The 26526-nt window shown below is 67.2% G+C and overlaps 1 protein-coding gene across 1 annotated transcript; it reads right to left on the bottom strand.

Annotated features, from left to right (window-relative positions):
- Window positions 1–26318, bottom strand: COL7A1 (collagen type VII alpha 1 chain; the record flags this gene model as incomplete). Its single annotated transcript, XM_080625171.1, has 111 exons — window positions 1–233; window positions 379–697; window positions 834–991; window positions 1271–1339; window positions 2063–2110; window positions 2212–2260; window positions 2473–2526; window positions 2604–2681; window positions 2995–3111; window positions 3339–3401; window positions 3519–3581; window positions 3656–3709; window positions 3855–3908; window positions 3985–4065; window positions 4156–4191; window positions 4284–4355; window positions 4610–4681; window positions 4816–4872; window positions 4957–4992; window positions 5118–5153; window positions 5246–5290; window positions 5478–5537; window positions 5769–5804; window positions 5983–6054; window positions 6143–6268; window positions 6396–6455; window positions 6544–6579; window positions 6680–6724; window positions 6847–6891; window positions 6995–7036; window positions 7201–7236; window positions 7317–7385; window positions 7465–7545; window positions 7662–7697; window positions 7780–7842; window positions 7978–8157; window positions 8277–8312; window positions 8494–8529; window positions 8927–8986; window positions 9066–9128; window positions 9271–9315; window positions 9418–9489; window positions 9646–9690; window positions 9852–9887; window positions 9975–10184; window positions 10307–10438; window positions 10593–10628; window positions 10947–10982; window positions 11122–11157; window positions 11257–11361; window positions 11624–11659; window positions 11833–11877; window positions 12047–12118; window positions 12334–12369; window positions 12512–12592; window positions 12677–12712; window positions 12801–12836; window positions 12971–13051; window positions 13616–13657; window positions 13736–13762; window positions 13866–13910; window positions 14031–14102; window positions 14176–14220; window positions 14291–14326; window positions 14450–14530; window positions 14757–14792; window positions 14885–14944; window positions 15034–15105; window positions 15291–15323; window positions 15403–15451; window positions 15523–15713; window positions 15788–15823; window positions 16022–16066; window positions 16176–16211; window positions 16323–16382; window positions 16477–16539; window positions 16649–16702; window positions 16847–16873; window positions 17141–17254; window positions 17333–17401; window positions 17598–17651; window positions 17983–18054; window positions 18187–18279; window positions 18619–18645; window positions 18936–19096; window positions 19168–19311; window positions 19383–19509; window positions 19586–19722; window positions 19799–19945; window positions 20026–20145; window positions 20292–20438; window positions 20512–20640; window positions 20717–20863; window positions 20951–21076; window positions 21158–21301; window positions 21372–21497; window positions 21651–21797; window positions 21910–22038; window positions 22215–22364; window positions 22439–22555; window positions 22722–22868; window positions 22967–23086; window positions 23779–23940; window positions 24550–24672; window positions 24756–24885; window positions 24971–25134; window positions 25299–25457; window positions 25543–25636; window positions 25734–25893; window positions 25965–26145; window positions 26237–26318. 111 exons carry the CDS (start codon window positions 26316–26318, stop codon window positions 184–186), a joined length of 9228 nt encoding a protein of 3075 aa, XP_080481297.1. The 3' UTR covers window positions 1–183.
- Between the last annotated feature and the right edge of the window lie 208 nt (window positions 26319–26526).

Below are 26526 nucleotides of genomic sequence, written 5' to 3'. Positions count from 1 at the left end.
TGGTATGAAAGAAAAAAAACCATGAGCAGCAAAAAGACACATTAGAAATAGCACCAGGTTCCTGCCGGGGGTCCCGGCTCTGCAGCAGCCCAGCTGTGGGCAGGGGGCAGCCGGATCTGCCATGGGACAGCCCAGCCTGCGGGATACTCCCTGTGGAATGCTGCCCGTGGGATGCTGCCCGTGTTACGCCTCCGGCTGTGCTCCTGCCTTGCCGCCAGCATCACCACGGGCACCTGCGGAGAGAGATCCGGGGCCCTGGAGTCAATGTGTGTGACCAGCATCATCCCCCAGCTCTGCACCGGCTGAGCCCAGGGCACCCTGTGGGGACGCTGCCAGGGCTGCCGGTGCCAGCGCTGTGCTGGTCCGTGCCGTGCGTACCTGCCCCGGGGCGCTGCCCGCAGCGCAGCTCGCACTCCTCCCGGCTGTCGAAGCGGTTGCTGTTTCCCCCGCAGCCGCTGTAGACGAAGGGCCGGCACTCGGCGCCCCTCTGGCTGTGGTACCAGCGCAGCGTGTAGCGCCGGCAGCCGCCCTCGTCCAGCGGCAGGCTGCAGGGCTCCACTGCGGGGCAAACAGCAGCAGTGAGGGGGGCAGAGCCGCAGCACCGTGGTGATGGAGGCAGAAGGGAAACCCCCGACGGCAAGAGACCCCCCCCACTGCTCTGCTGGGGGCTATGAGAATCCCTCCTGCGGCTCGTGATCTGCCACGGGCAGGAACACCTTCCACTAGAGCAGGGTGCTCCAAGCCCCTGTGTCCAACCTGACCTTGAACACTGCCAGGGATGGGGCAGCCACAGCTTCTCCGGGCACCCTGTGCCAGCGCCTCAGCACCCTCACAGGGAAGAGCTTCTGCCTAAGCAGCTCACCACCCATCACAGGCTGCTCTGAGCCGTCCATCTCCGGGACCTCATCGTAGTCCTCCTCCTCCTCCTCCTCTCCGTACTCACTATCGTACTCGAGGTCATCAGCGTCGAGTGTGACTCGTCTGTGCTGCCCTGGGAGACAGCAACGGGTATCAGCAGCCCCCTCCTGCCCCTGCATCCCTCCTGTGCTGCTTTGTACATGCCTGCACACACACAGCACACACATGTGCACACCTGCACACACACATTCCTTGCTGCCTTCTCCTTGCCTCCTTCTTTAATCAAAGCCCCCAGGACCAGCATGGGCGCTGCTGGGTTATCCCTCAGTGCCTGATGTAGAGGGCAGGATGTGACATACATGGAGCAGGGGAAAAAGGGGATGGGGCCTAAAAGCACAGGGATGACACTCACCCTCCTCTTCCTCTGTGTGTGACAACTTGAGCACAGGGACTGCAGGGACGGGCTGGGTGGGAAAGAGCCCTGTGAGGGGGAAGAACACGGTGCAGATGTCAGGGAGGGGGCAAGGGGAAGTGGGGTGCATCCCCCCTGCTTCCCAGGGGGAAAACAGCCCTTGCTGGTGCAGAGCCCATTGGATGAGGACAGGGATGAGGAAGGGCACAGGAAGGCACACATCCCCATGGGGTCAGGTCTTATATGTCGTCTGGGTTCTCCATCACCTGCTTGGCTACGGTCCCTGTCCTGGCGGACGCTCCTTCCTCCTCCCTGGGCAGAGCGGAAGCTGCTCCTGGCCTGAGCCCCCCAGCCTCCTTGGGGAGAAAGCACCCACCTCACCACAGCCCCTTTGCCTCCATCCCTGCACCCCACTGCTCCAGCCTCCCCTCCCCTGCAGCAGCCCTGCCCCTGCAGCCTCCCTGCCCCAGCTCCAGCACCAGGCACAGATGGGCACTGTCCCTGTGGTCCCTTCCTCGTTGGGCAGACCCCAACAGTGCCCAGACCCCTTTGGCACCATCCTGAGCTGGGGATCCCTGCGGCACCACGCACCATCCCTTCTCCCTGTACATGGTCCCACGCTGGTGCTGGCCCTGGCTGAAGGGGTTCCATGAGGTTCACAAAGGGGTGACAAAGGTGTTTCAGGGGGTCCCAGCTGCCTCCAGCACCCCCAAAACCGGCAGCACATGCGAGTGCTGGGACCCTGCTGGTGCCACATGCAAGGGGCAAGGGGTAGGAAGGGGAAGCCACAACCTGAGAGCTCACGTGAGTCCAGGCGCTGCGGAAAGCGGCCGCCACAGGCTGCAGGAGACAGGGACCGGGCTCAGGGGCAGCGGGGCCAGAGCCCAGCCCGGGGCACGGGCAGCGGGGCCAGAGCCCAGCAGGGGCAGGGGGATGCTCACCGCAGTGCTGGCTCATCTCCTGCCGCACGAAGGCACGGATCTCCTCCTCCTGCCCAGCACGGGGAAGAGCAAAGGACCCAGATCACAGCAGGGATGGTGCAGTTAGAGAGGAGGAAGAGCTCTCCCCCGGCCCCAGCAGAGCCCGGAGTGGAGGGAAGCCCCTCACTGGCAGCAGTGGGATGGATCTGGCACCCCAGGTCCCCATCCCATCCTGATGACCTGAGCACCGCGAGCCAGTGCTGGCTCCCTTGTGGCTCTTACCGTCATTCCCGGCTCTCCCTTCTCCCCACGTTGTCCCTGGGTGCCAGGACTGCCCTGGGGACAAGCAGGGGGAGGTGGGAGGCTGGTCCCGGCCGGGGTTGGCCGGGCAGCGCAGGGATCCGCTCACCAACCTGCTGTCCCCTCTCGCCGGGGATGCCGGGCACTCCTCGGGTCCCTGGCACCGACTGCCCGGGGGGGCCTCGCTCCCCCTGCAAGGGACACAGCTCAGGACCTGCCTGGTGGCTCTGGAGCCCCTCTGTTCACCCAGCACCATGGATGTGCCAAGTTCCCGATCCCTGCACCCTGGGACAACTGTGCAGGTGGGGATGGGGATGGGGACAGGGATGGGTCCTCAGACTCCCATCCCCTGGGCAGGGGGACACAAGGGAGGAGCCCACGGCAGGGACAGAGCTGGGACATGGCTCCTGATGACACCAACCCCTCACTCACACCAGGGACAAGACCCTCCCCTTCCCACAGCACCCAGAGGGGAACTGGCCGCCAGCAGTGGTGGGGACTCACCTTCTGGCCCTGCATGCCCTCAGGACCTCGTGGGCCAACGCTCCCAGGGGGTCCAGGGGGACCTGGAGCACCATCACTGCCCCGCGGACCGGGGCCACCGATGACACCCGGGGCACCCTGCAGGAGACCAGGGGTGAGGCTGGTGGAGCTGGAGCCCCCAGCCGCAGAACAGGCACCACGGGCACCCCAAAGCACCGGCGCCTTCTTGCGAAGGGAGGGGATTTGTTGTCACTTCAGTGACAATTCAGAGCAGCACCGGACCCCTCTTCTGGGAGCATCGGGCTCTGAGGTGCTGCTGGGTCCTGGGCAACGCAACACGGTGCAATGCACGCCAGCCTGCTCACCCGCTCTCCCTTCTCCCCCTGGTCTCCTTTGGCTCCCTGCTGCCCGTCAAATCCCCGGTCACCCTGCGAAGAGGAAGGGACAGGCAGCAGGGACAGGCAGAGGGGACAGGCAGAGGGGACAGGCAGCAGGCAGCTGAAGCGCCAGCCCAGCTTCTCCCAGCATCGCTGCCATGTACATACCTTGGGCCCCATGAGTCCCTCCTTGCCAGGGACGCCGGGCGGTCCGGACAGCCCCAGCTCTCCCTGTGGGTGACAGGGAGGTGTCCATCAGCCACCAGCTGCACATCCCCGCACCACCCGGTCAGCACAGCACTTACCGGCTCGCCTTTCCTCCCGGGCAGCCCTGAGCGCCCTGGCAGCCCCGGCTCGCCCTGCAGGACAGGGGCAGGGTGGTCAGCCCTGTGCCCCCATGGTGGCGCCAAGATCTGGCCGCAGCCATCTCCCTGCTCCCAGTGGCTGGCAGAGGGGATCCGAAGGGCTGCAGCCCCTGGGCAGCACCCTCAGGCACACGCTCACCTTCTCACCCTTGTCCCCATCGAGGCCGCAGGCGCCTTTCATGCCCCGGTCACCCTGTGGGGATGAGGGGAGTCAGAGCCATGCCGAAGGGATGTGGGTCCTGGCTGGGGGTGGGCAGAGGCCAACCCACCTTCGGGCCGCGCATGCCCAGGGGTCCCATGTCCCCCTTGTCCCCACGGGCTCCTGGGATCCCATCGCGGCCGGGCTGGCCCTACAGGATTGAACACATGAGGGGTCTGCTCCCTGCCCTGCCATGGGCTGGCACTGTGGGCTGCAGTGGCACCCAGATGCAGCTCCTCACCGGCTCGCCAGGCTCCCCCGGTGCTCCCACCTCTCCCTGGGGATGGAAAAGGCATTGGTCAGGGCAGGTGAGGGGATGGTGCCCCAGCACCCCCCCCAGCAACGGGGGGGGGGGTTCCAGCTCCTCACCTTCTGCCCGCCAGGGCCACGTGCCCCTGGAAAGCCGGTGGAGCCCTTCTCGCCTTGCTCCCCCCTCGTTCCCTGCAAGCAGAGACCAGATCAACACGGGGCAGGAGGGAGAGCTCCGGCCATGGCACAGCCCCATGGAGCCACAGGGACCACAAAGGCCGGCTCCAGCAGCTCCCCTTGCTGGGGCTCACCAAGTCAGGGTGCCCACAAGCACCAGCACATGGACACAGGGATGTCATCACACCCTGGTCCATGGTCCATCAACAGCCCTCCATGGTCCCAACCCAGCAGCCCCTAGCCCCACACAAGCCCCCCCAGCCCCATACCTTCTCTCCAGGCATGCCTTGCTCCCCTTTGTCCCCCTTGTCCCCTTCTGTGCCCTTCAGGCCACGGTCTCCCTGCAAAGTGGGAAACACAGGGGCAGGGCAGGGCATGGGGAGATGCTCAGATAGACGTTGGGATGGGGAGAACAGAGCTCCCTGGGCAGGGATGGGGGGAAGATGGGGACAGAGAGGATGGGGACAGCTCTTACCGGCTCCCCCTTGCTGCCCCGTGCCCCAGCGGGCCCCTCCACCACCACGGTATCGCCCTGCACATGGGAATGACAGAGATGGAGTAAGCAGGGAGTCAGCGCTGCTGCCCTGCTCCCCCTGCCCCCATCCCGGGGACTCACCTTGTCTCCTTTGGGCCCCGGAGCCCCAGCGTCTCCCTGTGAGGAAGGGGAGATGGGGAGATGCTGCGAGGATGCCAGTGGGGAGCAACAGCACCCCCGGGACTGGAGACCCTGACCCCTGGGGTGCATCGTTCACCCCTCAGGCTTCCAGAGCCCCTCACCTTGTCCCCGCGCTCCCCCCGGTTCCCTGGCAAGCCCTGTGGGAGAGAGAAGAGAAGAGAGAAGAGAGGAGAGGGGAGGGGAGGGGTGCTGGAGGCCTGGGTGGGGGCAGCCGGGGAGGGGTATTTACTGCCGGCCCTCGGTCCCCTTCTGGCCCTGGGCGCCCGTCTTCACCCTGCGAGAAGAAAGGGATATGAGGAGGGGTCTGTGATGGAGACACCCAGCACCCCCCAGGGACAGCCTCTGGCTTGCCTGGGACACAGGGGCTGTATCAGGGACACAGGGGCTGTATCAGGGACACAAGGGCTGTATCAGGGACACAAGGGCTGTATCAGGGACATGGGGGCTGTGCCTGTACCTACCCGTGGCCCCGGGTCTCCACGCTCTCCTCTAGCCCCTGGCAGCCCAGCCCCCGGTGCTCCCTGCCAGGGGAAGGCGAGAGCTCAGCCTTGCCTTTGCTGCCCCAGCTGTGCCATGTGCCCCCCACGGCACTGGACACCCCACACAGGGTCCCTGCCTCACCCGGGGGCTGGGAGCACAGCAGGCTCCAAGTGCCACCATCCAGAGCAGGCTCAGCATCCCCCAGGTAAGGGCAGCAGGGACACCCTGCGGGAGGAGCAGCCTGGTGCTGCAGGACCATGCCCTGTCCCTACCTTGTCACCTTTCAGGCCAGCAGCTCCCTGGATGCCCTAGAGGAGAGGAGAGGGGTGAGTGACCCATGTGAGGAAGGCGACGCCAAGCACCCCATGGGGCACTCCGGGCTCCCAGCCAGAGCCCAGCAGCCCCAGCCCGGGGCAGGATGTGCAGGAAGGTGCCCATCACCCTGCCCACACCAACGGGCACCGGGCACTGCAGCCCCACACTCACGGCTGGCCCCGGGGGCCCTGCGGGTCCCGGTGCTCCGGGAGTGCCGTCTCTCCCGGGAAAGCCAATCAGACCCTGCAGGGAAACAGGGGTGAGAGGCAGGGACTGCAGTGGGGGGGGGTTCCACTGCCACTTTCCAGGGCTCCAGGGTCACCCACTGTACCCTCTCTCCTGGGGGCCCCGGCGGGCCAGGCTGCCCGCTGTCCCCTCTGAGCCCCGGCTGTCCCGGTGTCCCTGCGATGCCGGCTAATCCTGGAGGTCCCGGCAGTCCTGGCAAGCCGATGTCACCCTAGAGCAAGGAGGAAAACAATGTGGCCCATGAAGACAGCCCTTTGGGAGCATGCTCCCGCCTTGGGCAGGGCAGCAGCAGGGCACTGGGGACGTGGTGCCCCGGGTGACACAGGGACAGGGGTTACCTTCAAACCCGGCGGCCCATCCTGTCCCGGCGGTCCCTGCGCACCGACCCCTGGTGATCCCTGCATGGGGCACAGAGCATGGGGCACATCCCATGGCCCACAGGCACCACGTGCCGGGGGCACTGCGCCATCCGGAGCAGACACCCACCTTCTCCCCTTTGGCTCCGGAGGACCCTTTGGCTCCCTGTGAAGACACGAACGCACCGGTAAGGACTGGGCTGTAAGTGATGAAGACACAGGTTCTCTGACAGCACCCACCCCCGACCCCATGTGCTCCAACTCACATCTTCCCCAGGATCTCCCGGCTCCCCGAATCTTCCCGGCTCCCCCTGGCAGTGGGAAAAGAGTAGAAAGCAGGAGCATGAGATGATGCACAGGGCTGTGTCCGGATGCTCCCATTGTGGCCAGGAAGACCCAGGACCCCTTCCTGCCACCCCCCGGCAGCACTCACCTTCTCGCCCTTGGGGCCCGGCAAGCCTCGGTCACCCTTGGAGCCCTGCTGGGGGAGAGTGGGGTTGGGGGGGCACAGGGCTGGCCTGCCCCCAGGAGGGTGTGGGGGGGGGTGAGGTCTAATGGGGGGGTTGATGGGGCCAACTCACAGGCTGTCCCAGCAGCACACCCTCCAGCAGCGCCGGCTCGCCCTGCAGCAGCACACATGTGCTCAGGCACACACAGGGACACAGATGCTCAGGCACACATGGGTGCCCAGTTGTGCCATCATCAGGTACCAGACCCCTGCCCGCCCCAGCACCTTTGGCAGCACCCAAGGGTGGGGGTCCTCCCACTGCACACCCCAGCTCCTCACCTTCTCCCCTTTGGCACCAGGAGGGCCGGCGACGGCCTGGGCACAGTAAGGGGAACCGGTGAGCAGGGCTCCGTGGGGATGCTCCACTCATTCCGGTGCTCCAGCTCCACACTCACCTGCCCTGGAGCCCCGGCATCCCCTGGCTCTCCCTTGGGACCAGCAGGACCTGAAGGTCCCGGCACCCCCTGGCACAAGCAACACAAGCCTCAGGCACAGACCCCAGGCAGAGCGCGGGGTCCCACTGGGGCAGGAGCACACACGTACCATCTTCCCGGGCATCCCGGCCTCGCCATCCTTCCCTGGCACGCCATCCCGGCCCGGCACTCCCGGCTTCCCGCTCTCCCCCTGTGGGCAGCAGGACCGGCTGTGGGGGGCTGCTGGGTACTGGGCTCCTGTAGCCCCAAACCTCCCTGAGCACCCACACCGGTGGCAGCCGGGCACGGGGGGGACAATGCACTCACCACTTGTCCTGTCAGCCCGGGGACACCCGGTGGGCCCTGCAAGGGAGACGGGAGCAGAATCAAGTGGGAGCCTACCAGGAACAGCCATGGGATAGGTCAGGGGGCTGTAAATACCTACCCCGGGGCCGGGGGGGCCAGGGGGCCCAGGCAACCCGATGTTGCCCTGGGGACCAGGCAGGCCCTGCAATGGAAACAGAGGTGTCAGAGGGGCTAGAAAACTGCCCCGGCACAGCCAGGACCTCGGCTGGCCCCACCGGAGGTGCACCATGGGCTGGATGGGTTTGGGGTTCTGGATGGGGAGGGGACGAGTGCTCACCCGGATGCCAGAGCCAGGCTCCCCCGGATCACCCTGTAATGACAGTGAAAGCATCAGCCCCATCATCCGACCCACAGCCACATCCCTGCCCTGCCACTGGCGATGCCAGCACCAGTGCCACTGCCGCTGCTGTACCTTGGTGCCAGCTGGGCCTGGGGTTCCCGGTGGGCCAGCGCTGCCCTGCAGGGGACAAGGGGATGTTATGTTGGGGCAGAGCTTGCTGGTGGCACAGCCCACCCTGGCTGATGTCCCCTCTTTGCACAGCAGTCCCCTGTGCATGGCATGGGGTGGGTCCTTACCGGAGGTCCTGGGGGTCCCGGGTCTCCTGGGCTGCCCTGAAGGAAGGAAGAGATGGGGGTCATTGCGGGGATGGGATTTCCCCTGTGGATCCATGGGGTGTCCCCTGGGAGAGGAGACCCAGACAGTGCCAGCAGCTCTGTGAGCACTCACAGCAAGCAGAGGGAGGACACAGTGACGTGGGGGTGTCACGGAGATGGGGGGGGCACAGATACCTACCGGGCGTCCCAGCACGCCGGGGAAGCCTGGCAAACCCTGCAAAGAACGACGCCAGAGCCAGGGAGTGAGCAGGAACCCGGCACCCGCAAACAGCCCTGCCTGTCCCCAGGGATGCTCCCTGTTCCCATCTGCCTGGGGTACTGACGGGGGGTCCACATAGGGAAGAACTTCCTCAGATCCCACCTCAATCTCCCCTCTGGCAGGTTAAAGCCATTCACCTTGGCCTGTCCCTACAGGCCCTTGTCCCAAGCCCCTCTCCAGGTTTCCTGCAGCCCCTTTAGGCACTGGAGCTGCTTCAGGAGCCTTCTCTTCTCCAGGCTGAACCAGCCCAGCTCTCTCAGCCTGGCTCCAGAGCTCTGATCTATGCTCCCACTGGTGCCGGTGATGGCTGGTGTATGACCACAGGACCCTGTCCCAGCCCACGTCCCCTCACCATGTCCCCACTCACCGGTTTCCCCTCGGGACCAGACAGCCCTCTCTCACCCGGGAGACCCTGGAGCAAGAGATGGGCACGGGTCAGTGCCAGGCTGGGGACAGGGTCAGTGCCAGGCAGGGGTCAGAGCAGCACTCACCGGGGCACCGTCCCTGCCCTTCTCGCCAGGCTCCCCTCGCTCTCCCCTTGGGCCACCCTCGCCCTGCAGCAGAAACAGGCACAGGTCACAGGACACGCAGGGACCATCCTGTCCCCCTCTGCGGGGTGTTCCCAGCAGTGCCCCCGTACGGGGCTGTGCTCCGTGGGGCTGCCCCATTGGCAGCAGCGCACTCGCGACCTCAGACCTTATCTCCTTTGGGTCCCCGCTCGCCCTCAGCTCCCGGCTCGCCCTGCGTGGGGGAGAAGACAGAACCCACCAGCCTCCACGGCCCCTCTGCTGTCCCCAGTCACAGCCCCCTTGGCTGTCCCCTTCCTTCTGCCCATCCACGCACCTTCCCTCCCTTGGGTCCGACGGGGCCGCGCTCGCCTGGGAAGCCCATGAGGCTGCCCTCGACCACCTCTGCCTGCGAGGGGGGGCACAGTCAGGGCCAGCACCCAGGGACACCAGCGAGGTCCCCTCTGGGCACAGCCCTCCCCAGGTCCCCCTGCCAGGGCACTGTCCATCCCCGGAGCTGCAGCAGCTCCCCTGGTGATGGTCCCCAGCAGCACCCATCACTTACCTTCGGCCCGGGGGGCCCCTGGGGGCCAGGCAAGCCGTCCCTGCCCTGGAGGGGGGAGAAAAATAGGTTGAGCATCAAAGGGACAGCAGGGCACAGGGGAGCAGAGCCACCCCGGTGTGACCACTGCTGATTCCCTTAGAGCATCCCTCCATCCCCCAAAGCCCCACAGCACAGGGCGGATGGAGGGCACCGTGTCCCCATCTCACCTGCTCGCCCCGCTCGCCCTTCTCACCCCGGTCACCCTGGGAAAGGAGCACGGTGGCCGTCACGGGGCTGTCCCCACACCCCGGCCCCTGTCACGTCCCTCACCCCCGTCCCCACTCACTCACCTTCTCTCCGGGCCGCCCGGCCTCCCCCAGCTCCCCGGCCCGGCCCGGCACCCCAGGGATGCCCGGCTTGCCCGGCTCCCCCGGCTGCCCCGCCGGCCCCTCGGGGCCCCGCTCGCCCACAGCGCGGCCCGTGGGGCCCTGCGGGCCGGGGGCACCCGTGTCCCCTTTGTCACCTTTGGGTCCTCGCTCGCCAGGGAAGCCCAAGGAGCCCTGCGAAACACAACACGGTGCTGCCAGAGCCGGCCTGCGCCGCGGGCTCCCAGCCCTGCTCCCAGCCCTTCCCGAGCATCGCAGGCTGAGCCGGCTCCACGGCCATGCCCAGTGCCGCTCACCTCCCGACCCGGGAGCCCCCTTTCGCCTGGTTCTCCCCTGCTGCCCTTCTGGCCCCGCAGCCTCTCCGACACGGGCAGGAATGAGTCCGAGCTCCCATCATAGGCACCCGTGAGCTCCTTCAGGGATGAGACCTGGGAGGGAGGAGAGAGCCGCCGGTCAGTGAGTGAGAGCAACCCAGCCACAGCAGCCCCACCAACCCATGCTGCTCTCCCACTGCCTCCCGTGTCCCCACTCCTGCTGCTGTGTGCCAGGAGCAGCCCCCATCTCCACAGCCCTCCTGCACACCTTGATGCCGAGCGCTTCCAGGCTGCGTTCCACATTCTGCAACAGAGACACATTAAAATGAAGCGGGATTTGCTGCTCCCACCACGGGGGCTGCGGAGGGTTCCTGTCCCCTGGTGCTGACAGCCCAGCCCAGCAGGTCCAGAGAACTCACCACTGTAGCTCCGGGGTCTCCGCGTGCTCCAGGGCTGCCGGGTCGCCCCTAGGTGTGCAGGGAAAGAGGGAAGGGGAAGATGTGCACAGCGCAGGAGCTGAGGTGAGCAGGGCTGGTGCTGCCCTCGGTAGGTTTCAGTGTTAACACTGCCGGTGCTGCCACTGGGTGCTGGCAGCGTGTGGGGCTTGGCGCTGGGTACTCACAGGCTCCCCTCGCAGCCCGGGCTCCCCCGGGTCCCCCTGAAACACGGCAAAGGCGTCAGTGGGGCAGAGCCAGCACCGGGATCCGGCCCTGCCCGGGGCAGGGAGTCCCACCAAGGACTCGTCCCTCTAGCACAGGGTCCCCAGTCCTTTGCCTCGGGGTCCGGAGCGCACCTACCTTGGGTCCGGCCGCCCCTCGGAGCCCCGGTGAGCCCTGGAAGACGCGGAGAGGACGGTGTCACCCAGCACCATGGACAGGGGCAGCGCCCTGCGGAGAGCTCCGGTGCTGGGTGGCACCAGGGGCACTACGAACCTGTCCTGGGGGCCCGACCTGCCCCGGAACGCCGGGGAGGCCGGGGGGGCCGAGGGGCCCTGGGACGCCTCTGTCCCCCTGCTCGCCCTTGGCACCGCTGCGGCCCTGCAGAGAGCAGAGGCAGCCGCTGGGTGCTGGTGTGTCCTGGTGTGGCTGCACCCAGCATCCATCACCACGCTGCTCTCACCTCTCTGCCAGGGGGTCCTGCATCACCTTTGTCTCCCTAACCAGGGGGAAAGCAGTTACAGGGATGCTGCCCATCTGCATGCCCCCAAATGATGCTCTGGAGCCAGGCAGGGGGAGCCACTGGGTTGTGTGGGGAGCACACAGGTACCACGCAGGGACCTGCCGGGGCTCAGGTCCTTACCTTTCTCCCGTCCTCTCCCGGTGTCCCATCTTCTCCCTGGGGACACAGGCTGCCAGTCAGTGCCCGACTTGACCACCCCAGCACAAGGACAGCCACTGGGGGCACAGCTCAGGGCATGGGGGCTCTTGGCCACAAGCCTCATCTGGGGGGATCAGCAGCCCTCAGGACCCCCAGGAAGCCCAAACTGAAGCCCTGCTCCCCCTACTCACGTTCTTGCCGCCGAGGCCGGGTTTGCCATCCTCGCCGGGTTTGCCCTAGGAGGCAGCAGAGGCAGCAAAAGGCCCCCCCAGCACCTAGGGGTTCTCAAGCCCCACCAAGGCCCCAGGGTGCAGGGAAGTGGGGGCCGGGCACAGGGTGAGCCCCAGCAAATGGACCCAGTGGGAAGGGCACAGGGCAGGATGTGTCCCCATGGCTGGTACTTACGGGGACACCGGGTGGTCCCAGGGGTCCCACAGGGCCAGGCAGTCCCTGCTCCCCACGCAGCCCAGGCAGCCCCTGCAGGGAAAGGAGATGGGGAGAACGGGGGGGAGTAGAGGGGAGGAGCAGATGATGGCAGGGCAGCCATCTGCTCCAGGACAGCAGCACGCTGCTGGGGACAAGGGACAGTCCTGCTGTGCTTCCCTGGACCAGGAGGCATGGGACAAGACATTGGTTCCTTACATGGCCCCATCAGAGGCACAGCCCAAACCCACCCTCTCCGAGGTACTTACATCACGGCCGGGGTCCCCCTGCTTCCCGGGGTCTCCCTGCAGACAAGAAGAAGTGAGGACAGGGACATCCCTGACATAAAGCTCCCCGTGAGCATCCCCATCCCGGAGCAGAGGGTGCCCATGGGGGCAGCTCCTCCTGCCCCATCGCCCCCCAGACCCTGCCCTACCCCACGCTCACCCTCAGCCCAGCAGGACCCGGGGGTCCTGGTTTGCCCTCCAGCCCATTGCGGCCATCCAGCCCCGGCAGGCCACGGTCCCCCTGTAACAGAACAGCGCAGCAGGGCTGGAGCCGTGGGGCAGGACGGGGGTGCTGTGGGGCAGCCCCAGCCCGCAGCCCGCTCACCTTCTCTCCCGGCAGGCCTCGGTCCCCGGGGTCCCCCTGCGGGTGGGAACAGGAATGAGCAGCGTCCCCCTCAATGGGAGCCGAGCAGGACATGGACCCCCCCAGACCCCATGGGGACACTCACCCGAGCGCCGGGGGGGCCGCGGGGACCCTCCACGCCCTGCAAGAGACACACTCAGCAGTGGGGGCACGGGGGTGGAGCGGGGGGTCCTGGGTGCTCCCCACCGACCCCTGCACACCAGGACCCCCCCCGCTGTGTCCCGGCACCTCCCGCCCCACGGGCCCAGCTCCTACCCTCTCTCCCGGCAGCCCCGGGGAGCCAGCGTCGCCCCGGGCGCCCTTCGCCCCGTCCTCACCAGGGTCCCCGGCGTCCCCCTGCCAGGGAAGGGCACGATCAGAGGCTGAGCCCTGCCCTCGGCAGTGCGGAGCCGCGACAGAGCCCGTGCGGAGCGGTTTAGGGCGCGATAACAGCAAAGGTGTCAGAACAGAGGCACGGGCTGAGAGGCGGCTGCCGAGCGCAGCGCAGCCCCGGGGCGGGCAGATCGTGGCTGCAGAGGAACGCAACGAGCGGCTCTGCTGGGGCAGGAGCCGGCCGGGACCGCGATGGTCTCTTAGAGCAGAGCCGGAACAGCCTGAGCCTGAGCTGGCTTCTAAGAGCAGAACAGCCGGAGCCCAGGGTCCTCCTGCAGGACCCCCGAGCCGTGAGCGTGGTGGATGCTTCGAGGACCTCAGCCCTGCACCGGGCAGGAGCATCAGCCCTCGTGCCCCTCGGATCCCGTGTGCCACATCCATGCTCCCCTCAGCTCCCCATGGCAGGGGCTGTTTTGAGCAGGGAGGGCTCAGTGCACTGGGATGCCAGCGCACAGGCACAGCTTTTTGCGGGGGGAACACATAGCACGGGGCACGGCACGGCCAGCACCCCAGGGGGGCCCTCATTACCTTCTCACCCTTCTCCACCGCTCCTCCGAGCCCCACATCGACCTGTGGGGCAGAGAGCGCTGTTGGAGCACAGGGGGCCAGGCACAAGCCCAGGGGTAGGGGGTATGGGGCAGAGCTTACGGATCGTCCTGGGGGTCCGGGAAGCCCCTGAAAGAAGAATGGTGACAGAAGGGGGTCAAGGGGAGCTGGTGAGGCCCTGTGTGAGGGCTGGTCCCGGATGGGGGGTGGCACATGGCCCCACATCACTCACCGGCTCCCCACGGTCACCCTTGCTCCCTGGTGCTCCGGGGCTGCCCTGTGGTAAAGGATGGGGTGAGGTGAAGAGGGAACGGGGGATGCGTGGGGTGGAGGGGACCCCTTGGGGTGTGGAGCGGTGGTGCCCATGGGGCAGCTGGCACACACACACAGTACTCACGTTCCTGCCTTCAGGACCCGGGTCCCCTAAGTCTCCCTTCTCCCCGGGGGGGCCGCGGTAGCCGGGCAGGCCCTGGGTTGGGGGGCAGAGGGGGGTGTTAGCAGGGCCCCCGGTATCACTGACTGCCCTCCAGTCCCACACTTACCCGCGGGCCCCTGTCTCCGGGTTTGCCGGGCAGCCCTGCTTCACCCTGTGGGGAGAGAGGGGTCAGTGTGGGGCACGGCGGGGGGGGGCCACAGTCCTGGGGTATCCTCACTTACCGGCGTGCCTTCGTCGCCCTTCTCTCCGCGCTCTCCCTGCGGCACGGGTCAGCAGCACCAGATGGGGATAAAGCACAAGTCACCAGTGTCCCCCTGCTCCCCGCCAGCCCCCACATCCACAAGGCCACAGAGCCCCATGGCCCCCGAGCCCCACGCTACCTCCTTGCCACGCAGCCCGGTCTGCCCTGGGGTGCCCGCTCGGCCCGGCTCCCCCTTCTCCCCTGGCTCCCCGGGGTCACCCTAGGCAAGGGGGGAGACAGGAACAATGGGTCAGGGCAGAGCAGGGTGAGCATGGGGGCTGCTGGGGGAGAAGGGGCTCAGCATGGACCCCCCTGCTCCCCAGAACAGCATGGCCTGCAGGGAGAGCCCCTTCAGAGCCCAACGGAAGGAGGGACGGAGGGATGAAGGGAAGGAGGGATGGAGGGACGGAGGGATGGAGGGACAATGACTGCTCCAGTGACATTACCTTTGGGCCGCTCCTGCCCATGAGGCCCACGATACCCTGGTTGTTGGGGAGGGAGAGCACATGTCACCGGGCGGTGGGGCAGAGCTCTGTGCCCCACCAGCTGCAGTCCCGGATGCACCCAGACTCACCCGATCGCCCTGCTCGCCCTTGGGGCCGGCCGGCCCGGGGATGCTCAGCCCAGGGGCACCCTAGCCATGGAGAGATGCAGCTTGGAGCAACAGCAGGAGCACTGTGAGCCTGGGGGCTGTGCTGAGCCCCCTGTGCCCCAGGTACTTACACGGGCACCTTTCTCTCCCACATCACCCTTGGGGCCTGGAGGTCCTTCTGGTCCTGGGAAGCCTCGGTCACCCTGGAGCAGATGAAATGGCACCATCACCCCCCCCCAACCACTGCCCTTCCCACCACTGCACAGCCTGGCCTGGGGACCAGCACGGTGTCCCCTGGGGTGGATGCCCAGCTCTGCAATCCTGCTCCCCAGCCCCAGCCATGCCCGGGGGGGGCACAGGGCTGTGGGCATGGCCAGGGCAGTGTTACCTTCTCCCCTCCGACACCGGCCACGCTGGGAGCCTGCAGGGGAAGCAGAGGGGACAGTGCTGGGTGCTGCCCGCGGGTCCCTGTCGTGGGGCTGGGTCAGGCAGCGCTGGACCTGCGGGCAGTGTCCCACGTACCGGCTTCCCGGGCAGTCCTGGCTCACCCTGCGGAGACACAGACACCCTCAAGCACTGCCCGCCCTGCCCACACCCCCACCCCGAGACCCCCTCCTCACCTTCTCCCCCCTTGGCCCAGCCAGTCCCGGAGCTCCCTACGGGAGAGAGGAGACCTCAGGCGTTGGCAGTGCTGGGACACGGCACCAGGACACGGCAGCTCCCGAGGTGCCACATCCACTGCGCCATGGTCGCTGCCCCCGCTTACCTCCCTGCCCGCCGGCCCTGGGCGCCCGGGGGCTCCCACCTCGCCCTGCAGCACAGGAGGGAGAGGAGGTGTCAGTGGCAGGTTCGTCCCAGCACGGCTTCACCCCAAAGCGCACCTACCTTCTCGCCCTCAGCGCCCGGCGCGCCGCGGTCCCCCTGTGGAGCCAAGCAGAGGAGGGTTTCAGGAGCCTTCCCCCTCCACCCCACAGCCTCTGCCCCATGCGCTGCCCAAAGCACATCCGAGACCACTGGGCTCCCACCGTGACCCCCCGGCACAGCCACTGCAGGGCCACAGGGACACCAGGACCCACTGATGGTGCTGAATGATGCAGTCCTGCTCCAGCACAGTCTCACCTTCTCGCCCGTCTCTCCCAGCTCTCCTGGTGCCCCACGGTCCCCCTGGTGCAGGAGGAAGATGGGTCAGGGGCAGCAGGACCCGTGGGGATGGCACAGGTCACAGCACCCAAAGGCAAGGTGGGAGCATCCCTCCGGCCCCTGCATCACTCACCTTCCTGCCCTGCTCCCCTGGCGGTCCCCGGGGACCCTGCAAAAGAGGATGGAGCAGATGTCACCTCTGCCATGGCAGAGCACACGCACAGGAGCAGGAGCCCCCTGAGGACAGCTCCTGCCCCTTACCCTCTCTCAGAAAACTCACCCGGTCTCCTGGGTCCCCGGGACGTCCGGGTGGCCCAGGGAAACCTTCACTGCCATCGCCCTGGGGATCAGGAAAGGGACAGCCATGCCCGTGAGATGGGCATGGGGAGCAGCACAGGGTCCGCGCCATTGGAGCATCCCCACCACCCTCTTACCTTCTCTCCCTTCAGGCCAGGGGGCCCAGCAGGTCCCCGGGGCCCGGGGTCCCCAGGCAGACCCTGCAAGAGAGCCCAGCTCAGCCCCGGCTGCAGCTCAGCCCTGGTGAAGCGCAGCCACCGCAGCCCTGCTCCCCTCTCCCATCCCTGCTGGCCATGGGGCTGAACTCACCGGGGGTCCAGGCTCCCCACGAGGCACTGCCCCATCCACAAGCCCAGGAGGGCCCTGCAGAGACAGTGATCAGAGCCTGCGGACAGCCCCGGAGGGCTCAGTCCTTCCCTGCACCCAGGGGAGCTGCAGTGCCCTCCAGCACCTATAGAACCCCCATCCAGGAGCGCACAGGAGCCAGGGAGATGCGGAGCCACTCACCCTTTCCCCTCTGTCACCCTTCTCCCCCTGCAAGGGCAAAAAGCAAGTAAGGGCAGATCTGGGCTCTTCCCATCCCCTCCTCGAATGGAAGGGATGCGCTGGACAGAGCCCATCATCAGTGGCATCAAGGCACATGCACACCACGTGCCTGTCCCCTGCCCAGTGCCAGAACTCATGCATGTGCATGGATGCATCTGGTGAGGACACAGCCCATGGGCAGGACCAGGGGAACACACAGAGGAGCAGCTTCACGCCCATCCCACACCTCCCTTGCACAGCACGGGTGGGATTTACCTTCACAAACTCTCCTGGGGGTCCTGGTGGCCCCGGGGGTCCCAGCGGTCCAGGGGGTCCTGGGTCGCCAAAGGGCCCCCGTGTGCCGGGGCTGCCAGGGGGGCCAGGGCTGCCCTGGGGGACAGAGATGCTCCATTAGCTGTGGCCGGAGCTGTGGCAGAGACCCCTCAGCATCACCACCCTCACACATACAGGCCTGCCCGGCTCTCCTTTCTGGCCTGGCAGCCCCTGCCTTCCGTCGGTGATCACCCGAGGCTCACCCTGAATGAGGAGGGGAAGAAGAATCAGTGTCCTGATGTCCCCGTTGTGTCCCCAGTGCAGGACAGGGCCACAGGGCCAGGAGGCCAGCAGAGAGATGGGGACATCCTGGGGTCACCAGACACCAAGAGCCAGGAGACACCAGGGGCTGAGATGTCCCCACCAGGACCCTGCAGAGCAGCCCCTGCCCATCACCTACCGGCTCTCCCTTCTCCCCCTTCAGGCCAGGGAGCCCCATCAGCCCTCGTGTCCCCTGGGAAGGAAGGACAAGAGTGAGGGGAATACAGGCACAGAGCGGGACAGGGGAGGGATGGGGCCGTACTCACAGGATCCCCTCGGGGGCCAGGGATGCCCTGGATGCCCTGGAAAACAACAGCTCAGCAGGTGAATGCAGGTCCCTGCCAGCAGTGGAGCAGGGATGGGAGGGGGGCTCCAGCCGAGGCAAGGATGGACATTCACACTTGGGACACACAGGGACAGGAGGGACCCTGCCAGGTACAGAGACCCCCCTGGCACAGGGAAAGGGCCAGGCAATGGGGAGAGCCCACAACACAATGGGGGACACAAGGGACGCCCGCACTCACCGGCTGGCCGGGTGATCCAGGGCTCCCGGGGCGGCCGGGGCTTCCTGGTGTCCCATCAGCTCCAGGGTATCCCTATGGGAGAAAGAAGCCAGCATCTGGTGCACCTGGGCACTACTGGACATCCCCCCAGTGCAGTGCTGGTCCCTGTACCAGTGGCAGAGAGCTGTGCCCAGGGACCCCGGCTGAGGGCTCGGGGGTACTCACCCTGTCCCCCTTCTTGCCCGGCTGCTCCACACTCCCTCCGGGCAGACCCTGTGGCCCCGGTGGTCCTGGGGGTCCTGGCAGCCCGTGGCGGCCCTGGAGGAACAGCGGAGAGGACGGGCTGGGTGCTGGGTGGTGGCCAAGGAATGTGCCCCCTCCACCACAATGGCAAGGGCTGGACAGGTCCCTGCCCCAGAGCCTGCCAGCAGGACAAGGGGAGATTGGGATCGTGTCACTGCCCCCCCCCCCCCCCGGGAGCTGTCCCCATCAGGATATTACCGGCTGCCCAGGGGGGCCCGGTGGCCCCGTGCGTCCTTGTGGTCCCTGTGGGGACAAAGCCAGTGGTGAGCATCCCCTGCGGGCTGGCATGAGCAGGGTTTGGGGGACACATCACCCCCAGAGCCACAGCTGGGGTGGGGGACACAGAGCACTCACTGCCTCGCCACGGTCTCCCTTCTCGCCCTGCAAGGGGACACAGTTGGGGGTTTAGGGGCTGCATCCCCATGCTCAACCCCTCATTGTGCTGCTGCCATCAGTGAGCTGGGGGTGCCTGGGCCCCACTGAGCCCCTGTGGCACAGTATGGCATGGTGCAGCACAGCATGGTGTGGGGATGCTCACCTTGGGGCACTGCACGGTGCAGGGCCTTGGCTTCGGCTCTGGCTCCGGCTGACAAGACCAGAGAAGCCTGCATGAGCCCAGGGCAGGAGAAGCGCCCATGGGGCTGCTCCCCCTCCCCACCCCAGCCCCTTACCCTGGTCGAGATGATGGTGCAGAGGTCATCGGTGAGCTCTCCCTCCAGCTCAGCCAGGGCACCGCCGCCGTGGTAGATGTACCGCGGGTCCTCCCCGGTCACCATGCGCCGGAGCTGCTCACGGTCTGCTCCCTCCAGTCCCACCGCCAGCACCCGGACCCCTGGCCAAGAGCAGCCTCAGCATCCTGTGGAGCTGCCATGCACCCTGTGGCACTCATCCATCCATCCTCACCCCCAGCCTTGACATCCCTGGCCGCAGCAATGGCATCGTCCCCGGAGGGGCCGTCGGCCAGGACCACCAGCACAGCCGGCACGCTGGGCCGGCGCCCCGCACCGGGGCTCAGCAGGTAGGTCCTGGCGAAGGTGATGGCTGCCCCTAGGGAGGAGGAGGAAAGGGCAGTCAGCAGGGTCCCACAGCACTGCCCGGCTCCCAGTGCCGCCCCTCACCGATGGCGTTGCCGCTGGGCTCCTCGTAGCGCATGGTGCGGATCTGCTCCAGCACGGTGGGCAGGTCACTGGAGCGGTTCAGCAGCAGCCAGGGCAGGCTGCGGTAGCTGTATGTGGCCAGGGCCACCTGCGAGGGCACAGGGAGCAGTAGGCACCACAACCCGCCCGTGTCCCCTGGGATCCCCCACCACTACAGCCCCTACCTGGGTGCCGTCCGGGCCCAGGTGCCCCAGAGCAGACACGGTGTTGGAGAGGAGCGTGCGGATGGCATCAGCACCAGAGGAGCTGTCGCGGGTGCCATGCACCAGGAACACGATGTCACCACGGGCATCCCTGCACACTGCGGACAGGGAGGCGGTGAAGCAGCTGCTGGAGCAGATACCAGTGACCAGGTCCCCGCGGTGACCCCACGGTACCTGTGCGCTCGCTGACGGATGTCTCAGCGCCGGGCGTGCTGCCCAGCAGCGGGCGCAGGGTGAAGGTGTAGCGCTGGCCCAGGCGCAGCCCCGAGACCTGCTGGGAGCTGGCAGCGCCGGGCAGTGTGCGCCCCGACTCCCTGCCCGCTGCCACCCAGGGACAGGGTCAGGGGGGCAGTGAGACCCACAGGCACACTGCCCAGCCCAGGGACACCCGCCCGTCTTACCTGTGGGGGGGCTCCAGGAGAGGATGTAGCCAGAGGCACCAGGGACCGGGCTCCAGGTGAGTGTCACCGAGTCCCTTCGGACCTCTGTCACCTGCAGGCTGGTGACACGGCCCAGGGCAGCTGCCAAGAGAGGAGAAGCATGTCCCAGCCCCATGGAGCAGCCCCCAGCCTCCTCCCACTCCCCACCCATTGCCCTCCCCAGCCCAAGGCACTGCCCAGTCCAAAATTCTGTCCGGGATCTCCATGCCCTGCACATAGTCCCGTACCAGTAACACCGGTGATGGTGGCCGGCTCACTCTCCCGGCCACCAGCCAGGCTGGTGATGCTGATGTGGTAGCGCCGTCCTGGCTCCAGCCCCGTGAGGTCGTAGGTGGTGGCAGTGGCCGGGAGCTGGTGGCTGCGCTGGGGCCCCCCTGTGCAGGCACAGATGGGTGAGGGTGCACATGGGGGGGCCTCGGGGGTGCAGGGGGCTGAGGTCACTCTCACCTTCAGCCAGGCGCCAGACCAGGCGGTACCCGGCGCTGCCAGCAGCCGGCACCCAGGCCAGGCGCAGCTGGCGCTCCGAGGCCTCCGTCACCTGGAAGCTGCTAACGGGGGGCACCAGTGCTGCCTCCGCTATGGGGCAGAGGAGCAGGGTTAGGGGCAGGGCACCTGGTGCCACCCCAGCTGCTGCCCCTGCCCCAGCACTCACGGGTGGTGACAACGATGGAGACAGGGTTGCCCTCGCGGTTCCCGATGAGCGCCGTCACCTTCACCGTGTAGGAGACACCTCCCTCCAGGTCAGGGATGTCGAAGGAGCTGGTGTGGCCGGGAACGTGGCGGCTGCTCTCCGAGCCCCCTGCCAAGGAGCATGTATCAGCCCCCAGCCCATCGCCCCCCCAGCCCATCATCCTCACAGCCCATCCCCATCCCTGTCCCATGGTACCATCCCTGCGGCTCCACACCACTCGGTAAGCCGTGGCTCCCGGCACGCCGACCCAGGTGACGCGGGCGACGTTGCTCCTGGATGCCTGCACCTCCAGCCGTGACACCGTCCCCACCTGCTCGGGTGCTGTGACACCAAGAGGATCATGCCACCGGGGCTGGCGGCCAGCAGCACCAGCCAGCACCGACGGGCAGGGGGACACCTCACCGGTCCGTGCCGTGGCGGTGACGGGGCTGCCCTCACGCCCATCCACAACAGCAGAGACACCAACGGTGTAGACGACGCCGGGGCGCAGCCCCTCGATGGTGAAGGCGGTGGGGTCGGCGGGGAGGAAGCGGGACTGCTCCACACCTAGGGGGGACGGCCGCGATGGGAAGGGCTCTGGCGTCACCGCGCAGCCTCCCGCGGTGCCCGCACTCACCGTCGCTGCCCCGCCAGCTCAGCAGGTAGCCCCCGGCTCCCGGCAGCCCTCGCCAGGTCACCCGGAGCTGGCCAGGACTCGCCTCCATCACCCGCAGCTCCGACACGCTGCCCACCGCCGGGAGCTCTGCACCCCCCCACGGCACCACAGCGTCACCGCGGGGTGCTCAGAGGGGCCCTGCGGCCACCCGGCACCCCACGGAAGATAGGGGACAAAGGCATAGTGGGGGGGGAATGCACAGCACTGGGATCCCGGTGTCAAACCCCGGCGGGGACTCACTGCGGCGGACGGTGAGCGTGGCCGCGTTGCCCTCCCGGCTGCCTGCGAGCGCTGAGACGCGCACCAGGTAAGCGATGCCCTCGCGGAGGTCACCCAGCTCCAGCCCCGTCTGGCTGCCGGGGATGCGCCTCGTCCTCTCCGTGCCATCTGCCGGGGGCGCAGCCACAGGCACTCAGCACCCTCCGGCCGGCCGGGGCGCTGGGTGCTGCCTGCACCCTGCCCTGCTCACCCTGCCACAGGCTGACCCGGCCCCGCTCACCCTGGCTGTTGCGCACCACCACTTTGTACTCGGTGGCGCCAGGGACGCCCGTCCAGCCCAGCCGCAGCCACCGGCCCGACTCCTCGAGCACCCGCAGGTCCGACACAGCTCCCACGGGCACCTCCACGTCTGCAAGGGCACGCAGTGAAGCACGGTTGGAGCACGGCTCCAGCGTCACCCCGGGACATGGCTGCAGAGTGAAGTCTCTCGGCCAAGGAGTTGCCGGGATGAGCAATGCATAGGACATCCCTCCATCCCAATGGATTGAAGGGGTGGGAACAACCCAGGGAACCCCCAGCAGTTACCTGTCTGGAAGGTGGTGACAGGGGTGGCCACCTCCCTGCCATCGTAGAGCGTGTAGAGGGTGATGCGGTACTCAGTGCCCGGCTGCAGCCCCGTCAGCTGGTAGGTGTTGGTGCTGCTGGGGAGCGACACCGTCCTGGGGGGCTCCGGTCCTGCGAGGAGCGGGGGTCAGTGCAAGCTGCTGGCACAGGGGGTCCGTGGGGGTAATGGGGCACCCTGAGCCTACCTGTGGCTCTCTTCCACTCCAGGCGGTAGCCACGGGCATCGTGGGCACTGGTCCAGAGCACCTGGATGGACGTGGGGCCCAGGATGTTGGTCCGCAGCATCTGCTCTGCACCCGCCTCTGCAAGAGGGACCCCGTGGGCCAGGCTGCCCCGTGCCACGCTGCCACCAGCCCCACATACCACAGGAGCATCACTTTGGTGCAGGGCTATGGGATGGTTCTCCCTCATCCCATGGCAATGGCAACAGGGTAGGAAAGGGGTGGAAGCCCCGTGCCCAGCACCTACCCGTCCTCTGCCGCATGGTGGCTGCGGGTCCCTCCAGCTGCCCGAAGAGCGGGGCCACGGCCACCACGTAGTCAGTGTTGGGCTGCAGCCCCCCCAGTGCATGCGACGTCCGCCCCGCATCCAGGTCCACCCTGTGCCTGTCCTGCCCTGAGGGAGCCAGCACAGCCATCCCTTGGGGTGCCACTGCCCCCTCCTGCCCCTTCCCTGTGGCCACCAGCACAAGGGACACAAGGGACAGCACCTACCTGTGAGGGTGGCCCAGGAGAGCCGGTAGCCGGTGGCCCCGCTGACGGGCTGCCAGGCCAGCAGCATGCTCTGTGCCGACACGTTGTGAACAGTCAAGTGCTGCACAGCCACGGGGCGCCCTGCGGTGACAGAGCCCGTGGGGTTCCCCATGGGACAGTGGGGCAGGGAACAGTGGGAAGCACCAAGAAACCCGCCTGCTCTGGGGGTGGGAACCCCTCTGGCCTCTGCCCATGGGTGCTGCTCTGCACCCGGGTCACCCACAGCAGCCTGCGCCCGGGTGGCTTCTTCAAAGCAGCCCGGCTCCGGGGAACTGGAGCTCCAACACCTTCCTCCTAATGCCTTAAACACTTTCTGCTGGTTAAAGCAGCCTGGGGCAGCCGAGGAATTGGTTTGCCAGTTCTGAGGCTTGCAAAGGTGTTCCCTCGGGGGCTCGCCCCCGCGCCTGCCTGGTGATGCTGCCGCCACCCTCCTCCCTGCGGCAACCGCGTTTTCCTCCTGCAGAACCAGTGCTTGAACTCCTGGAAACTGCACTTTTCCAGCCGACATTTTCACATCACGTGGGAGAAGCTCCACTGGAAACACTCCCAGGAGGCGGCGAAGGGGCTCGGGAGTGCCCCCTGGGAGCACCTTCTGGGGCTCAGAGCATCACCATCGCCTTGTAGTCATGCGCGCACACATCCCCACCCGGCCCCCCCAGGTAGCAATAGGCCAGGCAGCCCCATCCCTATGGGGCATGGTGAGCAGAGGGGTGTCCCTGTGCTGGGAACCCATCCCCACCCAATGTGATCCCAGGACCTGGCTCAGCGCTTACGTGTCCTTGCGGTGAGGGTGCTGGGGCCACTGGGCTGCTGCGTGTAGCGGGGCCGCAGCATCACCACGTACTCGGTGTCGGGGCGCAGGTTGCTGAGCGTGGCCGACTGCGCGCTGGCCCCCAGGCTCTTCTCCTGCCCCTGGGCTGCTCCTGGTGGGGAGGCTGCGGTGGGCAGGGGCCTGGCATGCTCCGTGCCGGCAGTGAAGGGGTGTCCACAGCCTGCCCTGGGGGTGCCAGGCGGTGCCAGGGGTGGGGAGCCAGGGAGAGGCCGGGACCACAGCCAGGGGCACCCCGAGGGCCGTGGGGCAGGGAGGGACTGCAGGCGTGCAGCTGCAGTGGGGCCGGGCAGGACGGGGGTGACGCCCCCCACACGCGTGTGCCGGTACCCCCGGCCAGCACCGGGCACACACTGCATGGCACCGGCTGTCGTGCACACACCAGCACATGCCTGAGCCTTGGGGTGTAGGAGCACACACACAGCCCCACGCCTCTGCACACACGTGTGCCCTGCAGCACGGGCACCAGCAGCCACAGTGCTCTGGCCATGCACCCCTGCACCAAGCCCCATGCATGCACCTCTCCGTGCATGCACCCTGCCATGCCCGGCCCAGCCCATGAGGCAGTGCAAAGGCATCCAGGCAGCACCGTTCTCTTGTAGGGACCGCTCCCTCCCCTTGCACATCCCTCACCTTGCACATCCCTCACCTTGCACATCCCCTCACCTTGCACATCCCCTACCTTGCACATCCCCTCACCTTGCACATCCCTCACCTTGCACACCGTAGCTGAGGCTGTAGCCCTGTGGGGGCTCGGGGCCGGGCTGCCAGGCCAGCCGCAGGAACGTTGGTCCAGTCTCTACCACGCGGAAATCCAGCACGGAGCCAGCCTGGCTCTCTGGGGACGATGCAGAGGCAGGGGTGAGCCCCAGCCCTGTGTGCCCCTGCCCGTGTCCCCATCCCGCGGTCATGGACACTCACGGGTGCGCGCTCGGCCAGACACGGACTCGCCGACGCTGTTGGCGTACTGGGCAGTGACAGTGACCAGGTACTCGGTGCCCGCACGCAGCCCCCGCAGCAAAGTACTGGTCTCCCGTGGTCCCAGGCTCACCTGGGCAGGGACAGTGTCACCCCTCGCTGTCCCCAGGCCACGCATGGGGCCACCGGGGACCCCAAGTAGGTGGTGGGACCCTCACCTCCTGCCTCTCAGCCACAACCGGCTGCCCCAGCCCGGTCAGCGGCACGTGCTGCACCCGGTAGCCGGTGATGGGGCCGCTGGCCGCAGTCCAGCGGATCCGCAGCTGATCAAGGCCCCGCTCCAGGAACTCCAGGTTTGAGGGGCCGGTGTGGCTTGTCCCGTCTGCAGGGGAGCACAGGGGCCATCAGCTCCAGGGTGCGTGGGGCAGCAAGGAGAGCTTGCCAGGGTGGCACAGCCATGTGCTCAGTGCCCAGGATGCCCAGGAAGGCATTCTGGGGAAGATGGGTGCTAAAGGTGGACCCAGGGAGAAGGACAGGAGTCCATACCCAGCGTGCGCAGGGTACCCCCGATGCTCGTGCACACCCTGCGTGTCATCAGCGGCACCAGCGTCCCCAGCAGCTTGAAGTCACCAACGTAGAAGAAGAAGGCATCGTTGGGCATCGAGGCAACACGGGTCAGCTCCTTGCGGTCAGCATTCTTGACTCCTGGCAGGGATGGAGATGACGGGTGAGGGCAGGAACCCTGAACACAGCAGCAGACCCTCTTGTCCAGTACCAAAGCCTCACTCACCAACGGCAAAGACCTTGATGCCCTGGCTCTTCAGCTTCGCTGCCGGCCCCTCAGCATCATCCTGGGACTTGCCATCTGTGATGAGGATGCAGATCTGCGGGGCCAGGGATGAGCCATAAGCCCCAGCCCAGGGCCCACAGACCTGCTGTGTCGCTCCCTGGGTGCTCCCAGGGCCACAACCATGCCCGTACCTGGGGGACCCCGGGCCGGAGCTGTGTGGGACCAAAGAAGTTGTCAGCCACGTAGCGGAAGCCGGCACCGGTGCGCGTGTTGCCGCCCTTGTAGCTGAGCTGCTGGATGGCCCTCCGGACACTGGTGCCGTTGGTGTGCTGGGAGAAGGAGAACTCGACCCTGGGGTGCAGGGGACACGTCAGCTCCCGTCCCTGCCGCCCGCTGCCCCCGTGCCCCTTCCCAGGGCTCACCGTGGCTCGTCGCTGTACTGCGCCACGGCGAAGCGCACGGCTCTCTCGCCCACCGCCTGCACGAAGGGCACCACCAGCTCCTCCATGAACGTGCGGATGGCGCGGAAGTTGTTCCTGCCGATGCTGGATGAGCCGTCCACCAGGAAGGCGATGTCGGCCTCCAGCACGTCCTCACACACCGCTGCGGGATGGGGACAGTGCTCAGGGCACAGGCTGGCACCACTGCACGCTGGCCCCTCACCCGCTGTGTGCACCCGGTACTCAGCACCCACCTTGGCTCCTCTTCTGCACCGCGGCAACTGGCAGGCCCAGGAGCACAGGGAGCACGGTGAGGAGCAGGAGGCGGCTGCTCATCGTGGGAGCCTGCGGGAGAGGAGGATGCCACCATTGCCCCATGTCAGCCCCACGCCCTAAGGACACCAGTGACAGCACAGCAGGACCAGGGAGGCACCAGTACCAGATCGTGCCAGGCCACATGGCAGCCTCAGGAGCACAAGGTGCCACTGCTGGCACCCCACGTACCAGGGAGAGCCCCCGCTTTGGGCCACGGCAACAGGACCAT

This window comes from Psittacula echo, assembly GCF_963264785.1.
Source record: "Psittacula echo genome assembly, chromosome: 9".
Classification (NCBI taxonomy): domain Eukaryota; kingdom Metazoa; phylum Chordata; class Aves; order Psittaciformes; family Psittacidae; genus Psittacula; species Psittacula echo.
Note: the sequence above shows the minus strand (reverse complement) of the source record. Positions and strands in the feature narration are given on the sequence as shown.